The sequence below is a fragment of the Artemia franciscana genome, chromosome 1 (genome assembly GCF_032884065.1).
Source record: "Artemia franciscana chromosome 1, ASM3288406v1, whole genome shotgun sequence".
In the NCBI taxonomy this organism is placed as follows: domain Eukaryota; kingdom Metazoa; phylum Arthropoda; class Branchiopoda; order Anostraca; family Artemiidae; genus Artemia; species Artemia franciscana.
The window spans coordinates 70644209-70663737 of NC_088863.1; the positions used below are offsets into that span (position 1 = coordinate 70644209).

At 37.1% G+C, this 19529-nt stretch overlaps 1 protein-coding gene across 1 annotated transcript; it reads left to right on the forward strand.

Annotated features, from left to right (window-relative positions):
- The first annotated feature begins 12206 nt into the window (after nucleotides 1-12206).
- On the forward strand, nucleotides 12207-12722 carry LOC136038060 (uncharacterized). Its single transcript, XM_065721066.1, has one exon. It carries the CDS (start codon nucleotides 12207-12209, stop codon nucleotides 12720-12722), a length of 516 nt encoding a protein of 171 aa, XP_065577138.1.
- The last annotated feature ends 6807 nt before the right edge of the window (nucleotides 12723-19529 follow it).

Sequence of the window (19529 nt, forward strand, 5' to 3'; positions counted from 1 at the left end):
AAGCCTCTTACTTCTAAAGCAGCTGAACTTGAAAAGAAATTAAAGAAGTGAGATACACGTATAATTTTAACGATTATTGAAAAAAATAAAGATAAAATAATTTATTTAGATAAGTATATTGGACTATCGACTAAATGTTAAATTATTACATTTCATTGGTAGTATAGAAAAAATAGAATGTCATTAAACCCTCATTTCACACGACCTGTTACGCTCTAAAGATCAGGATTGGAAACTGTAAAAATGTTGTAAATTTTAATTTAAAATAATTTGAATTCAATTGAGGGGTAAATTGATGGGGTGACCTAAATCCCTCATTCACAATGTGTAAAATATAAAAATAGTACCAAATTCGATTTCCAAGGACCTATTTTCATATTGAATGTAGGAGTAGAAAAATTGTAAAAATGTGCAATAATTGACATTAAAATGATGTAAAATGGATTGAAAATGAAATAAAGTGAATGGATGAGTTAGTTGGTTCAGAACATACATTTTCTATACTACAAACTCCTTCCATGACTGTTTTTGGCTCGAAATTGTCCATTTATGATTCCGAGATAGAAATTTGCTCAGCATATTCGAAAGGTCTACTAACTATGTATTTGAGGGTGACTTGAACCCCCCCCCAAAGTCCTTGTGGACCAATAAAATTGAAGAATGATACATTGTAGCAATAGGTGTGACCTATTAAAAGACTAATGAGTTCCATACTAGCAAAATATAATCTGAAGACCCTAAAATCGTGTCATATCGAAATAAGAAGTATACGATTAGAACCACTAGAAGAAACTTACAATCCCTTAACTTGAACAAAAAGAAAAAATTATTTTCTTGAAATACAAAGAAAGGGGGTTGCAATTACGGTATTCCGCATCGGAAACATCTTTTTGTTTTCTGTTTTTTTTTCTTTGCATCTAGTGGGGCACTAAAACCTTCCAAAGAAGTATTTAATGGCAGATTTGATAGCAAATTGCTACATCTATGTTTTTCAATTATAAAAAGCAGTATTTCAAACAAAATAATTTTTTTGGCGAAAAACTGCAGTTTCGTATGAAAGACAATGAATGACGTCATACGAAAAGATTACAACCATAAATGACCTAAGAAGTAAAACCTTTATTATAATGTTAATTATAATGAACTAGTTGGGTCCCGGCGGCTTCGCCACTGGGCCCCAGCACGGCATACGGCAGGCTTCTATATATGGACTCTCATTGTCCCTTGTGTTCTATTTCAGTTTTTTCAAAGACATTTGATTATTAAAGCAAGTACAATCTATAACAATGATATCTACTAAGTTTCAAAGTTTTGTTTTTCTTTTTTAAGGTTTTTGAATTCTTGTCATCCCTAGTTTTTTAATTATTATTTTTTTAATTTTGTTTCTTTTTTAAGTTTTGTCGTTTTTCTTTCTTTCTTTTTTTTAGTTTTTTTTCTTTTTTTCTTTTATTTTTCTTCTTTATTTTTTAGTTTTTTTCCTAAACGTACCCCAGCAACACCTGTGCAAGGTGCTAATTTTTAACTGCGTATAACTTGCAGATACACAACTGGTAATTCTTCTAATATACTCTGGTAATTCTTCGACACGCATTCTTTTTTTAGTTTCTCTTTCACCCGCAAGCCAGGTTTTGCGTTGCTCTTGCAATACATCGACACACTTTCTTTTGGTAATTTCTCTCTGAGCCACAAGTCTACCCCTCCCCCCTAAAGCAATTTGTATACAAGGGGCTAATTTTTAACTGTGTAAAACTTGTGGAAAAACAACATTCTTCGCTGTCCCATTTTCTCTGCATACAAATAGATTGTCCGTTTTATCGACTCTTGAACATGCAACACATAGTTGTCCATGGGAAAAACAATCCGTATTAAGATCGATACCGCATTTTTTCTAATAATTACCCTTGAGATTTGTTGATGGTGATTGAAAATGCTAATCCAATTGGGAATTGCGATCTTTTTAATTGAAAAGGCAGATCTGTTGGAATCATGAGAATGCGAGGAATAAGAACAGCTTCACCGTCTTAAGGCCCTGTCAAGATTGTTGCCTCTATTACGTTTTTCTTTTTTTTATGGCAAGTCGCATGCCATTGCAAAGCTTTGGTGAGTTAATATTTCGCAACATTATTACTAGTACGCCCATTTTTAGTTGTAGCACGCATGGTGAAAACCCTGGGAGATCCAGGGAATTTCAAAATTCTGATGGATAGTTAACCGCTTCATTTGATTCCAGAACTGTATCAACTCACCTTGATCTTCGATTCGAGCCCCAAACGACGTCATTTAGAAAAGTGAGTTATGTTTCCTGATGTTTGACAAAAAAACGCTTCGATATAGACGTATACCCTGTAAGCCAGTTGAGGAAGCTTAACTTTTCCTAAGGCGCAACACATTCCCATTGTTTTACCATTAAATTTCAAGCCATTAAATTTCAATTTACCATTAATTTCAATTAAATTCCTATTGCCTTGCAATAGGGACAAATTTCAGATATAGTCCCGATTTGAATATCTTGAATCAGGCTAAAATCATCGGAAGGGTAGTACTTGAATGCTAGGCGATTATAGACGTATTTCTTTTGTAATACAGTGAAACACCTTCTTTTTTTACTTTCTCTTTCAGCATCAAGTCTGGTTTTGCGTTGCTCTCGTGGCTCCTGGACACACCTTCGTTTTTTACTATTTCTATCAGCCGCAAGCCTGGTTTCGTGTGCTCTGGTAGTTCCTCGATAGGCCTTCGTTTTTTACTTTGTCTTTCAACACTGATTCTCGTTTCGCGTTGCTCTCGTGGCCCCTCGACCCGCCTTCGTTTTTAATATCTCTATTAGCCGCAAGCTTGGTTTCGCGTTGCTCTGGTAGTTCCTCGACCCGCCTTCTTTTTTTACTATCTCTGTCAGCTGCAAGCCTGTTTTCACGTAGCTCTGGTGTTTCCTCGACACGCCTTCGTTGACATAAAGCCACAAGCCAGGTTTTGCGTTGCTCTTGTGTTTCCTCCTGGTTTTCCATACTAATCATCTCGGGTGGGGAGGGGCACAGGGGGGATATATAAATGACGACCGGGACACAGAGAATATCCGAGCAATCACCATCAACAAAGCATCAACACCATCAACAAAGCACCATCAACATTAGAATAATGAGGTATAGATCTGAATACGGATGTTGCATGTTCAAGAGTCGATAAGCCTGACAATCTATTTATGTGCACAGACAATATGACAGGGAAGAAGATTGTATAATCGCAAGTTTTACGTAGTTAAAAACATATATATATCTATCTATATTCACAGGTGGAACACAGGGACACAACTGCAATGGCGCGTAACTAATATGGCGCAAAAAAAAATTTAAGAAAGAAAAAATCTAAAAAGAAAAAAACTTAAAATAAGCAAAAAAAATAAAAAAGGTAAAAAACTAAAATGAAAAAATATAAATGACGACCGGGACACTCAAAGATAAATTGGAGACCGGGACACCGGGACACAAATGACGACCGGGACACAGGGAATATAAATGACGAACAGGACACAGGGAAAATAAATGACGACCGGGACACTCAAAGAGAAATTACAGACTGGGGCACCGGGACCCAAATGATGACCGGGACACAGGGAATATAAATGATGACCGGGACACAGGGACACAACTACAACAGGGATGCCGGGGGGCACAGGGGGATACATAAATGACGACGGGGACACAGGGAATGTTCGATTATCAATCACCATCAAAAAAGCTCAAGGGCAATCATTAGAATAATGAGGTATAGATCTGAATACGGATTGTTTTTCCCATGGACAAATATATGTTGCATGTTCAAGAGTCGGTAAACCTGACAATCTATTTATATGCACAGACAATGGGACAGCCAGGAATGGTGTATATTCGCAAGTTTTACGTAGTTAAAAACATATATATCTATCTATATTCACAGGTGGGACGCAGGGACACAACTACAATGGCGCGTAACTAATATGGCGTGTAACACCTTACGCAAGCGGGAGGGCTTGGAGGGGGGTGTGGCACGAAGTGCCCCCACCAACTAGGTGTTGGGGTGGCGCGAAGGGCCACCCCAACAGCTAGTACATATATATATAAAATAAGTTGTATGTTTGTTTGTTTGTACGCATATGACGTCATTATAAATATATCAGGCTTTTTATATGACGCCATTATGTTTGTTTGTTTGTATGCATATGCCGTCATTATAAGTATATAAGACTATGCATATGACGTCATAATAAGTAGTTTTTATAAAAACAACAGCTAGTTTTTATGTATATATATATAGTTTCTTTTTTTTTGTTTTGCAGCTCTTTTAGTTTTTTAGCTTTTGTCTCTTTTTAGTATTTTACCTTTTTTATTTTCTCCTTTTTTAAGTTTTTTTTCTTTTTATGTTTTTTTCTTTTTTTAGCTTTTTTTGCGTCATATCAGTTACACGCCATTGAAGTTGTGTCCCTCTGTCCCACTTGTGAATATAGATAGATATACATATGTTTTTAACTACGTAAAACTTGCAAATATACAACATTCTTCACTTTCCCACTGCTGTGCATATAAATAGATTGTCAGGTTTACCGACTCTTGAACACACAACATATAATTGTCCATGGGAAAAACAATCCGTATTCAGATCTATACCTCATTATTCTAATGATTGCCCTTGAGCATTGTTGATGGTGATTGCAAATCAAACATTCCCTGTGTCCCGGTCGTCATTTGTATATCCCCCTTGTGCCCCCCGGCGTCCCCATTGTAGTTGTGTCCCTGTTTCTCGGTCATCATTTATATTCCATGTGTCCCGGTCGTTATTTGTGTCCCGGTGTCCCAGTCTGTGATTTCTCTTTGAGTGTCCTGGTCGTCATTTATATTCCCTGTGTCCCGGTGTCCCAGTCGTCATTTGTGTCCCGATGTCCCGGTCTGTAATTACGTCAGTCGACAAACAACTTCATGACGGAATATTGCTCAATCCTTATAATGACGTCAGTTGACAAACATGACGTCAGTCGACACACAATCATGACTTCAGTCAACACACAAACAAACAACTTATTTATATATATATATACTAGCTGTTGGGGTGGCGCTTCGCGCCACCCCAACACCTTGTTGGTAGGGCGCTTCGCGCCCCCCCAAGCCCCCCCGCGCGCGTAAGTCGTTACGCGCCATATTAGTTACGCGCCATTGTAGTTGTGTCCCTGTGTCCCATCTGTGAATAGAGATAGATATAAATATATGTTTTTAACTACGTAAAACATGCGAATATACAACATTCTTCGCTGTCCCATTGTCTGTGCATATAAATAGATTGTCAGGTTTACTGACTCTTGAACATACAACATATAATTGTCCATGGGAAAAACAATCCGTATTCAGATCTATACCTCATTATTCTAATGATGTGTCCCTGTGTCCTGGTCGTCATTTATATTCCCTGTGTCCCGGTCGTCATTTGTGTCCCGGTGTCCCAGTTTGTAATTTCTCTTTGAGTGTCCCGGTCGTCATTTATATTCCCTGTGTCCCGGTCGTCATTTGTGTCCCGGTGTCCCGGTCTGTAATTTCTATTCGAACAATCCCTGTGTCCCGGTCGTCATTTATATATCCTGCCTGTGCCCCCGGCGTCCCCGTTGTAGTTGTGTCCCTGTGTCCCGGTCGTCATTTATATTCCCTGTGTCCCGGTCGTGATTTGTGTCTGGGTGTCCCAGTGTGTAATTTCTCTTTGAAGTTCCCGGTCGTCACTTATATTCCCTCTGTCTCGGTCGTCATTTGTGTCCCGGTCTGTAATTTCTCTTTGAGTGTTTTTTCTTTTTAGTTTTTTTTTAGTTTTTTACCTTTTTTCTTTTTTCAGTTTTCTTTTTCTTCTTTATTTTTCAGCGTCACTATGAAGTACATATCGACGAACCTTTGTTTTTTTAGCTTAAATCTGGTAGGCATTGATGACCTTATCCAAGTCAAAATCCCAAACACAATAGGTTCTTCAGTCATTTTACAATTAAACATTTTTCCGTGAACAAATGTCTTAAATACCGTTAATGACGTCACCGTCAAAGCAAAAATGACGACAACTAATTTCATGACGTCAGCCGACACAGAAACATGACGTCACCTGATCCACAGACAGACAGAGAGACAACTTATTTATATATATATATATATATATATATATATATATATATATATATATATATATATATATATATATATATATATATATATATATATATATATATAGATAGATACTAGATGTTGGTGTTGCGCTTCACGCCACACCAGCACCTAGTTGGTGGGGGTGCTTCGCAACCCCCCTTCCCCCCAAGCCCGCCTCGCGCGTAAGTCGTCACGCGCCATATTAGTTACGCGCCATTGTAGTTGTGTCCCTGTGTCCCACCTTTGAATATAGATATATATATGCAAACGATCTTTTTACAAACAAACAAACATGCATACATACAACTTATTTTTATATAGATAGATAGATAGTAGATAGATATACATATACACTAAAAATTAACTACGTAAAACTTGCGAATATACAAACATGCATAAATAACAACTTATTTTTATATAGATATATAGATAGATAGATAGATATACATATACAATACAAATTAACTACGTAAAACTTGCGAATATACAACATTCTTCGCTGTCCCATTGTCAGTGCATATAAATAGATTGTCAGGTTTACCGACCCTCGAACATGCAACGTACAATTGTCCATGGGAAAAAATCTGTATTAAGATCTATACCTCATTTTTCTAATGATTGCCCTTGAGCTTTGTTGATGGTGATTGCAAATGCTAGTCGAATTGGGAATTGCAATCTTTTAAATTGAAAAGGCAGATCCGTTGGAATCATGGGAATGCGAGGAATAAGAACAGCCTCACCCTCAAAAGGCCCTGTCAAGATTGTTGCCTCTATTATGTTTTCCATAGTTTTTTTTTTTAAGGCAAGTCGCGTGCCATTGCAAAGCTTTGGAGTGTTGATATTTCGTAAAAATATTATTGGTACGCCTATTTTAGTTGTAGCACGTGTGATGGAAACCCTGGGAGATCCAGGGAATTTAAAAATTCAGATGGATAATTAACCGCCTCATTTGGTTCTAGAACTGTGTCAACTGACTTGTAAAGGACTGCCTGGTCTCGAATCTTGGTCAAAACAATATTGTTGATTTCGGGGACGTCTTCATTCTTCGCTGCCAGAATCGCTCGTTCTTTTAGCCATTTACGATTTTTATAATTGGTTAGAATATTCGGAAATACTTTTTCAACCAATTCATTTTTGGACGTCACTAAATTACATAATTCAGCAGGCAGTTGTATACGCCCTGAAATTGAGTCTACTGGGAGCTTTCCGTTTCCAATTGCCAGCAATTGATCTGAAAATGTTGAGCCAGAGTCATCGTTTTGCAATCGGACACGCATATTTGTAGTTAATTTTAATGTCTTTACGTGTGACCATAAGTTAGAATTTTTCAGGCAAGCATTCACTTCGTCTGCAGGGGTTGATCTAGGTATTATAGGTAATGTTTGCCTGAAATCTCTCTCAAGTAATATTATTGTGCTGCCTTTGGTTTTGAATTCCCTTTCCAATCTCCCAAAGATTGATCCAGAGCCTCGAGCAATTTTTTGTGTGCCATTGCACTCGTTCCAAATAATAAGTTTGCACTGCTGCAATACTTTACCCATCCCAGATGATTTGGAAATATTACACGTGGGATTTTCTGTAGAATGAAAATTCAGAGGCAATTTCAAAGCGAAAGGAGCAGTTCTTCCACCAGGCAGCTACGTTGCGGCTATTCCAGACGACGCATTTGCCAACACTATGTCATTTTTTTATCTAATTGATGCCAGAATCAGCTTTATCGCAAATTTTTTACCAGTACCTCCTGGCGCATCCAAAAAGAAGATTTCTGCAACGTTTTTATTGACACAATGCATTATCTTATCATTAATGTCCTTTTGCTCAGACGTTAACTTAGAAATGTTATTTTGTATATACGACTATAGATCACTCGTGCTGTAACTTTGTTCACGATCCAATTCTACACATGTTGAAACAGCAGCGTTACGATTAGGTGAAGGCATTGCCAAACCCTTAAGAGGTTTGTTTGCCATACATACGCAAAAATCTTCAATAACAAGTAAAGAGTAGTTCTAAATTTCCGATGTAAAATCAAAAGTCATATCTGAAGTCTCTAGCCGTTTTCGATGGAGTATATCCTCGGCCATTTTCGATTTATATTTTTCCCATGACTCTTTAGGAGCTGAAGGAGAGCAAGTTGTTAGTATGATTCCAAAAAATGCACGAATTTGACATGGAGTTGACGTTTCACACGCGTCATTGATGCATTTATCCAAGTGTTGGTCATTCTCCAATAAATTCAGAGCTTGGCATGCACTATGGTAAGTAGCATGTATAATACTGTTTACAGTTCTTAAATACTGAAAGGCCGTCGGACCTGGTACATTCACCAAAAGCAGGCGGAGAAAGAAGCATTCATGTTGATTGGGATTAATGGTGTAGAGTCTTTCTGTCGTGGTATCTTTGAAGATGGTAGGTTGGCCGTCGACTGACTTACCCTGTTTTCGATGTTCAAATACTTTATTTTTAGCATTCCACGTGTAATACGAAGGTACTTCAGTATACAGCAGTTTTTTTGCGAAAGAATAATTTGACAGAACGAAAAGAAAGCAGTTAACGTTGTATCCGGTGGATTCAGGGCTCTCTTTGTCGCACGTTGGATTCCGAAAAATAAAAACGTTGTCCATTTTGTTAATGTACCGCTAAGTGAACAACAGCTGGACTTCGTTCATGTATCGGAAATGAAAGAATTCGCCAAACAGCTTCATTACAGCTTATGTATCTTCCAGCCTGATACTGTTTTTTTGCGCTGCATTTCTTATCCGTTTGTTTGTTAGTGGATGGATCTTGCAATTTATTATTAAAGTGATAGCCGTCGGCTCCATCCCAAAAAATGATAGGATATTGTAGGACATCTTAGCATCGATGAGTTTCAGCAATTGTTACCAACTGAGCGTTTCGCTTATGAAGAATAATATCTCGAGGTAAAAACTGACCGACCATAACGATTGCCACTTCGTCGATAGTTGGAGCATTGTATCTACGCACATGTTGGCCAGGAGGCGTTTTGTCAGCGGAAATAACAATTTTATGCGTATCAGTAGGCATCAAATCGACGGCTTTTTTGAATAGACGCACTAAATTTTTATTTTCTAGGAAAAGATGTTGCAATTGGGAAACGATAGTCCTTTCAACGTCGGGAGAAATTTCGCAACGTGCATTCAATTCAGAATTTCTATCACTGATGAAGTACAGTTGTAAAAATTTACGATTCTCGCCTGAGAATGGTAGAAGGGACCCTGCTCTATGATAAATTTGCCCTTTTACTTTGAAAGTAGGCATAAATTGATCTTGATTTTCGATTTGGTCACGAAACAACGTCATTTGGAAACATGAGTTATATTTTCTGATCTTTGATAAAAAAAACGCTTAGATTCTGACGTAGTTCCAGTAAGCAAAGTCTTCAATGGCTCTTGTGGTGCAGCCAGTTGAGGAATTTTAACTTTTTCTGAGGCGCAGCACATTCCCATTGTTTCACCATCAAATTTCAAAGCCTTGTAATAGGGACAAATTTTAGATATAGTCCCGCTTTGAACACATCTACTCAAGCTATAATCATCGACTGGGCTGTACCTGAATGCCAGGCGAAAATTTCTAGGTTGCTCTTGTGATTCCTCGGCACGCTTTCTTTTGGTGATTTCTCTTTCAGACACACGCCTGTTTTCACGCTGTTGTTGTGATTCCTCGGCACGCTTTCTTTTGGTGATTTCTCTTTGAGACGCAAGCCTGTTTTCACGCTGTTGTTGTGGTTCCTCGGCACGCTTTCTTTTCATACTTTCACTATTAGCCGCAAGCCTGTTTTAACGCTGTTGCTGTGATTCCTGGGCACGCTTTCTTTTCATACTTTCTCTATTAGCCGCAAGCCTTTTGGCATAGACTCTTTGAGCAGCTTCCTCGGCTGTGGCCACTGTAGGCTCTTCTGTCATTTTAAAATTAAAAATTTCTCTTTGAAAGGCCTTCTTATATACTTATAATGACGTCATATAAGTTGTATATATGTTTTGGAATAATGTCATTATAAGGATTGAGCAATATGACGTCATGTATATATTTTGTATGTTTTTGTATGGCGTCATCATAAGTTGACGTCATTATAAGTATATAAGGCTTTGTATATGACGTCATTATAAGTATATAAAGGGGTGATTCAAAGAGAAAATTTAGTATAGATCCTAAAATGGCAGAAGAAACAACCGAGGAAGCAAATCGTGCGAGAAATTTTAATTTAAATCCTACAATAGCAGAAGAAACAGCGAGGAAGTGGCTCAAAGAGATAATTCCCAAAGGCTTGTGGGTAAAAGAAAAAGTAAGAAAAGAAAGCGTGCCGAGGAATCAAAAGAACAACGTGAAAACAGGCTTGCGGCTCAAAGAGAAATTACCAAAAAAAAATTGTGCTGAGGAATTACAAGAACAACGTGAAAACAGGGTCGCGGCTCAAAGAGACAATGCCAAAAGAAATCGTGCCGAGGAATCACAAGAACCACGTTAAAACAGGCTTGAGGCTCAAAGAGATAATGCCAAAAGAAAGCGTGCCGAGAAATCACAAGAGCAACGTGAAAATTATCGCCTGGGATTCAGGTACAGCCCAGTCGATGACTATAGCTTGAGTAAGTGTGTTCAAATCGGGACTATGTCTAAAATTTGTCTCTATTGCAAGGCCTTGAAATTTAATGGTGAAACAATGGGAATGTGTTGCACTGAAGGAAAAGTTAAACTTCCTCAACCGGCTACACCACCTGAGCCATTGAAGACTTTGCTTACTGGAACTACGTCAGAATCTAAGCGTTTTTTGCTAAGCATAAGAAAATATAACTCATGTTTCCAAATGACGTCGTTTGGTGCCTAAATCGAAAATCAAGATCAATTTACGACTTCTTTCAAAGTAAAAGGGCAAATTTATCATAGAGCAGCGTCCCTTCTACCATTCTCAGATGAAAATCATAAATTTTTACAAAAGTACTTCATCAGTGATAGCACTTCTGAATTGAATGCATGTTGCAAAATTTCTCCTGACGTTGAAAGGACTATCGTTTCCCAATTGCAACATCTTTTCCACGAAAATAATGGTTTAGTGCGCCTGTGCAATCAATTTAATGCCTACTGATACGCATAAAATTGTTATTTCCACTGACAAAACGCCTCCTGGCCAACGCCTCCACGAAAATGTCGATAAGTGCATATATGATATTGTGGTAAAAAATATGATACATGGAACTTGCGGTGCACTGATTGAAAAATCACCATGCATTGTCAAAGGAAGGTACACAAAGCAATATCTTCAACTTTTAGTACCCAACACAATTACCGGCAATGATGGTTACCCACTATTTAGAAGAAGATCTACTGAAGATGGCGGTAAAACATCAATAATAATGAAGCATAACGGTACCACCATCGACGTAGATAACCAGTGGGTTGTTCCATATTCACCTTTATTATCAAAAACATTTAATGCACACATAAACTTTGAATACTGTAACTCCGTAAAGGCAATCAAATACATATGTAAATGAGTAAACAAAGGCAGCGACATGGCAGTTTTTGGCTTGCAGTCTGAAATCGGTGATATCGATGAAATCGAACAATATCAGGCTGGAAGATACATAAGCAGTAATGAAGCTGTTTGGTGAATTCTTTCATTTCCGATACATGAACGAAGTCCAGCTGTTGTTCACATAGTGGTACATTTACAGAATGGACAACATGTTTATTTTTTGGAATCCAACATGCAACAAAGAGAGCCCTGAATCCACCGGATACAACGTTAACTGCTTTATTTTCGTCATGTCAAAATGATTCTTTTGCAAAAAAACTGCTTTATACTGAAGTTTTGTATTACACGTGGAACGCTAAAAAGAAATTATTTGAACTTTGAAAACAGGATAAGTCAGTCGACGGCCAACCTACCATCTTCAAAGATACTACGATAGGAAGACTCTACACCGTTCACCCCAATCAACATGAATGCTTCTTTCTCCACCTGCTTTCGGTGAATGTACCAGGTCCGACGTCCTTTGAGTATTTGAGAACTGTTAACGGTACTATACATGACACTTACTGTACTGCATGCCCATCAGTGACGCGTGCGAAACGTCAACTCCAAGTCAAATTTGTGCATTGTTTGGCATCATACTAACAACTTGCTCTCCAGCAGCTCCTACATTGTTATGGGAAAAATATAAATCAAAAATGTCCGAAGATATACTCCATCGAAAACGGTTAGAGACGTCAGATATGTCCTTTGATTTTACATCAGAAATTTATAACTACACTTTAGTTATTATTAAAGATTTGTGCCTATGTATGGGAAACAAACCTCTTCAGGATTTAGGAATGCCTTCACCTAATCGTAATGCTGCTGTTTCGACATGTGCAGCATTGGATCGTGAACAAAGTTACAACACGAGTGATCTATTGTCGTATGTACAAAATAATATTTCGAAGTTAACATCTAAGCAAAAAGACATTTATGATAAGATAATGCATTGTGTAGATAACAACGTTGGAGAAATCTTCTTTTTAGATGCTCCAGGAGGTACTGGTAAAACGTTTGTGATAAAATCGATTCTGGCATCAATTTGATCAAAAAATTCCATAGCGCTGGCAATTGCGTCGTCCGGAATAGCCGTAACGTTGCTGCCTGGTGGAAGAACTGCTCATTCTGCTTTGAAATTGCCTCTGAATTTGCATTCTACAGAAACTTCCACGTGCAATATTTCCAGATTATCTGGGATGGGTAGAATATTGCAGCAATGCAAACTTATTATTTGGGACGAGTGCACAATGGCACAAAAAATCACTCGAGGCTCTGGGGCAATCATTACGAGATTTGCGAGGAAATTCGAAACCCTTTGCTCGTGTAAAGGTAATAACGGTAATGTAACAGACGGATACTACATTTTTATATATATAATAGCTGTTGGGGTGGCGCTTTGCACCACCCCAACACCTAATTGTTGGGGGCGCTTCGCCCCACCCCCAAGCCCCCCGTGCGCTTAAGTCGTTACGCGTCATATTAGTTACGTGCCATTGTAGTTGTGTCCCTCTGTCCCACCTGTGAATAGATATATTTATATATATATATATATATATATATATATATATATATATATATATATATATATATATATATATATATATATATATATATATATATATATATATATATATATATATATATATATATATATATATATATATATATATATATATATATATATATATATATAATATAATAATATATATAATAATATATAATATATATATATAATAAGTTGCTTGTGTGTTATGTCTGTTACACTACGTCTGTTACGCCAGACATATGACGTCTAAAAATTAAAGAAGAAAAAGAAAACAAACTAAAATGTAAAAACTGGGAATTGCATAAATATTTCGAAATATTTTGACAATAGATTAAAGTAATTCGAAAACCTTAAAACAGATACTTAAAATTTTGAGATTTATTATAAATTGTTGAGCTTTAGCAAGCTTAGCACGTAAAGAGGAATTTTTAGTATAGATCTTAAAATGACAGAAGAAACAGCCGAGGAAGCTGCTCAAATAGTTAATTCAAAGAGAAATTTTAGTATATATCCTACAACGGCAGAAGAAAAAGCCGAGGAATCTGCTCAAAGGGTTAATGCCAAAAGGCTTGCGGCTAAAGAACGCAAAACCGCGCAGTTAGATGAAAATCCACCTGGACAGCGAGAGTCAAAACGTATCAAAACTGAAAATGATAGCGAAGATGATTGCGTTTGGGATTTTGACTTGGATAAGGTCATCAATGCCTACCAGATTTTAGTTAAAAAAACAAAGGTTCGGCGATATGTATTTCATAATGACGCTGAAAAATAAAGAAGTAAAAGAAAACTGAAAAAGAAAAATGGTAAAAAACTAAAAAAAAACTAAAAAGAAAAAACTAAAAAAAGAAAAGAAAAAAAAGAAAAACCTAAAAAGGAAAAACGTTAAAAAAATAAAAAAATAAAAAAGGTAAAAACTAAAAAGAAAAAAAACTAAAAAGGCTAAAAAACTAAAAAAAAGAAAAAACTAAAAAAAACTGGGAATTGCACAAATATTTCAGAATATTTTGACAATAGATTAAAGTAATTCGAAAACCTTAAAACAGATACACAAAATTTTGAGGTTTATTATAAATTGTTGGAGCTTTAGCATGCTTGGCACGTTAAGATTCTTCCAAGTGTCAATCTTAGAATGAACATTGACAAATTGAAGAAAACAAATCAATAAAAAGAAGAAACTAAAAAAAAGAAAAACTAAAAAAGAAAAAAACTAAGAAAAGAAAAAACTAAAAAAGAAAATAACCAAAAAAGAAACTGTATATATAAAATATAAAAAATATATATGTATATATATAAAAATAAGTTGTATATATGCATGTTTGTTTGTTTGTGGGCTTGCATTTGACGTCATCTATATCTTCTATATATATATAAAAATAAGTTGCCTGTGTGTGTGCGTGTCGAGTGACGTCATGTTTGTGTGTCGACTGACGTCATGTTTGTCGACTGACGAAATTACAGACCGGGACATCGGGACACAAATGACGACCGGGACACAGGAAGATAATGACGACCGAGACACTCAAAGAGGAAGCGACCGGGACACAAGGAATGTTCGATTAGTAATCACCATCAACAATGCACCAGGACATAAATGACGACCGGTACACAAGGAGTATAAATGACGACCAGAACACTCAAAAAGAAATTACAGACCGGGACACTGGAACACAAATGACGACCGGGACACCGGGAATATAAATGACGACCGCGACACTCAAAGAGAAATTACAGACCGGGACACCGGAACACAAATGACGACCGGGACAAAAATGACGACCGGGACACTGGGACACCAGGAATATAAATGACGACCGCGACACTCAAAGAGAAATTACAGACTGGGACACCGGGACACAAATGACGACCGGGACACAGGGAAACAACTACAACGGGGACGCCGGGGGGCACAGGGGGATAAACAAATGACAACGGGGACACAGGGAATGTTTGATTAGCAATCACCATCAGCAAAGCTCAAGGGCAATCATTAGAATAATGAGGTATAGATCTGAATACAGATTGTTTTTCCCATGGACAATTATATGTTGCATGTTCAAGAGTCGGTAAACCTGACAATCTATTTATATGCACAGACAATGGGACAGCCAAGAATGTTGTATATTCGCAAGTTTTACGTAGTTAAAAATATATATATATATATATATATATATATATATATATATATATATATATATATATATATATATATATATATATATATATATATATATATATATATATATATATATATCTATATTCACAGGTGGGACACAGGGACACAACTACAATGGCGCGTAACTAATATGGCGCGTAACGACTTACGCGCGTGGGGGGGCTTGGGGGGCACGAAGCGCCCCCACCAACTAGATGTTGGGGTGTTGCGAAGCGCCACCCCAACAGCTAGTGTATATATAAAAATAAGTTGTCTGTGTGTCTGTGTGTCGAGTGACGTCATGTCATCAGGTCGTCATGTCGTCATTATGACGACGACGTCATTAAAGGTATCTAAGACATTCTTTCACGGAAAAATGTTTAATTGTAAAATGACTGAACAACCTACAATGGCAACAGCCGAGGAAGCTGCTCAAAGAGTTTATGCCAAAAAACTTGCGGCTGATAGAGAAAGTAAGAACAGAAAGCTTTCTGTTCTTAGCCAAGGAATCACAAGAACAGCAAGAAAACAGGCTTGCGAAGTAGCTGAGTTGGTAAAGCGTTATGTTCCAGGTTCTAGGTCCGAGAGGCTCCAGGTTCGAACCTTGGCTTTAGCATTAATACAAAAGAAGAAAAAAAACTAAAAAGAAAATACTAAAAAAAACTAAAAAAGATAAAAAACTAAAAAAACAAAAAAGGTAAAAAATTAAAAACTAAAAAAGAAAAAAAAACTAAAACAAAAAATAAAAAAAAGGTAAAAACTACAAAAAAAACTAAAAAGAAAAAAAACTAAAAACTAATAAAAAAACTAAAAAAACTAAAAACTGAAAAAGAAAAAAAACTAAAAAAGGAAAAAAACTGAAAAATCAAGGAGAAAAAGAAAACTAAGAGCCGGAACACAGGGAATATAAATGACGACCGGGACACTCAAAGAGAAATTACAGACTGGGACATTGGGACACAAATAACGACCGGGAGATATAAATGACGACCGGGACACTCAAAGATAAATTACAGACCGGGACACCGGGACAAAAACGACGACCGGTACACAGGGAATATAAATGACGACCGGGACGCTCAAACAGAAATTACAGACTGGGACACTGGGACACAAATGATGACTGGGATAATGGGAATATAAATGACGACCGGGACACAGGGACACAACTACAACGGGGATGTCGGGGGCACAGGGGGATATATAAATGACGACGGGGACACAAGGAATGTTCGATTAGCAATCACCATAAACAAAGCTCAAGGGCAATCATTAGAATAATGAGGCATAGATATGAATACGGATTGTTTTTCCCATGGACAATTTTACTTTGCATGTTCAAGAGTCGGTAAACCTGACAATCTATTTATATGCAGAGACAATGGGACATCGAAGAATGTTGTATATTCGCATGTTTTGCGTAGTTAAAAACATATATATATATATATATATATATCTATAACGAAAAGAGAAATCTTTTCTCTTTTATCTGTATTCACAGGTGGGACACAGGGACACAACTACAATGGCACGTGACTACTATGGCGCGTAACGACTTACACGCACGGGGAGGCTTGGGAGTGGTCCCTGTAAATATATATATATATATGTATATATATATATATATATATATATATATATATATATATATATATATATATATATATATATATATATATATATATATATATATTATATACTAGCTGTTGGGGTGGCGCTTCGCGCCACCCCAACACCTAGTTGGTGGGGCGCTTCGCGCCCCCCAAGCCCCCCCGCGCGCGTAAGTCGTTACGCGCCATATTAGTTACGTGCCATTGTAGTTGTGTCCCTGTGTCCCCCCTGTGAATATAGATAGATTTATTTATGTGTTTCAAACTACGTAAAAATTGCGAATATACAACATTTTTGGCTTTCCCACAACTGGGAGCTTTCCGTTTCCAATTGGCAGCAATTGATCTGAAAATGTTTGACCAGAGTCATCGTTTTGCAATCGGACACGCATATTTGTAGTTAATTTTAATATTTTTACGTGTGCCCATAATTTAGAAGTTTTCAGGCAAGCATTCATTTCGTCTCCAGGAGTTAAACTACGTAAAAATTGCGAATATACAACATTCTTGGCTTTCCCATTGTCTGTGCATATACAAAGCCGTATGTACTAATAATGACGTCATATGCAAACGCTCTTTTTACAAACAAACAAACATGCATACACACAACTCGTTTTTATATAGACAGATAGATAGATAGATACAATACAAATTAACTGCGTAAAACTTGCGAATATACAACATTCTTCGCTGTCCAATTGTCGCTGCATATAAATAGATTGTCAGGTTTACCGACCCTCGAACATGCAACGTACAATTGTCCATGGGAAAAACAATCAGTATTAAGATCTATACCACATTTTTGTAATGATTGACCTTGAGCTTTGTTAATGGTGATTGCAAATGCTAATCGAATTGGGAATTGCAATCTTTTAAATTGAAAAGGCAGATCCGTTGGAATCATGGGAATGCGAGGAATAAGAACAGCCTCACCCTCAAAAGGCCCTGTCAAGATTGTGGCCTCTATTAGGTTTTCCATTGTTTTTTTTACGGCAAGTCGCGTGCCATTGCAAAGCTTTGGTGGGTTGATATTTCTTAGAAGTATTATTGTACGCTTATTTTTAGTTGTAGCACGTGTGGTGGAAACCCTGAAAGATCTATGTAATTTAAAAATTCAGATGGATAATTAACTGCTTCATTTGGTTCCAAAACTGTGTCGACTGACTTGTAAAGGACTGCCTGGTCTCGAATCTTGGTCAAAACAATATTGTTGATTTCGTGGACGTCTATATTTTTGGGTGCGAGAATCGCTCTTTCACTTAGCCATTTATTATTTTTATAAGATTTTAGAATATTCGGAAATACTTTTTCAATCACTTCATTTTTGGACGTCACTAAATTACAGAAATCAGCAGGTAGTTGTATACGTCCTGAAATTGAGTCTATCGTATCATAAATGTCTTTTTGTTCCGACGTTAACTTGGAAATGTTATTTTATACATACGACAATAGATCACTCGTACTGTAACTTTGTTCACGATCCAATTCTACACATGTCGAAACAGCAGCGATACGGTTAGGTGAATGCATTCCCAAATCCTGAAGAGGTTTGTTTGCCATACGTACGCACAAATCTTCTATAATAACTAAAGTGTAGTTATAAATTTCTGATGTAAAATCAAAAGTCATATCTGACGTCTCTAACTGTTTTCGATGGAGTATATCTTCGGACATTTTTGACTTATATTTTTCCCATAACTCTGTAGGAGCTGATGGAGAGAAAGTTGTTAAAATGATGCCAAACAATGCACGAATTTGACTTGGGGTTGACGTTTCGCACGCGTCATTGATGCAGTTATCCCAGTGTTGGTCATTCTCCAATAAATTCAAAGCTTGGCATGCACTACGGTAAGTGTTATGTATAGTACCGTTTACAGTTCTCAAATACTCAAAGGATGTCGAACCGGGTACATTCACCAAAAGCAGGCGTAGAAAGAAGCATTCATGTTGATTGGGGTGAACGGTGTAGAGTCTTCCTATCGTGGTATCTTTGAAGATGGTAGGTTGGCCGTCGACTGACTTACCCTGTTTTCGACGTTCAAATACTTTATTTTTAGTATTCCACGTGTAATAGGAAGGCACTTCAGTATACAGCAGTTTTTTTGCAAAAGAATCATTTTGCAAAGCGAAAAAAAAGCTGTTAATTTTGTATCCGGTGGATTCAGGGCTCTTTGTTGCATGTTGGTTTCCGAGAAATAAACACGTTGACCATTCTGTAAATGTACCGCTAAGTGAACAACAGCTGGACTACGTTCATGTATCGGAAATGAAAGAATTCACCAAACAGCTGCATTACTGCTTATGTATCTTCCAGCCTGATATTGTACGATTTCGTCGAAATCTTTGATTTCGGGCTGCAAGCCAAAAACTGCCATGTCACTGCCTTTGTTGACGTATTTACATATGTATTTGATTGCCTTTACGGAGTTACAGTATTCAACGTTTATGTGTGCATTAAATGTTTTTGATAATAATGGGGAATATGGAACAACCCACTGGTTATCTACTTCGATGGTGGTACCGTTGCCATTGTAGGTTCTTCAGT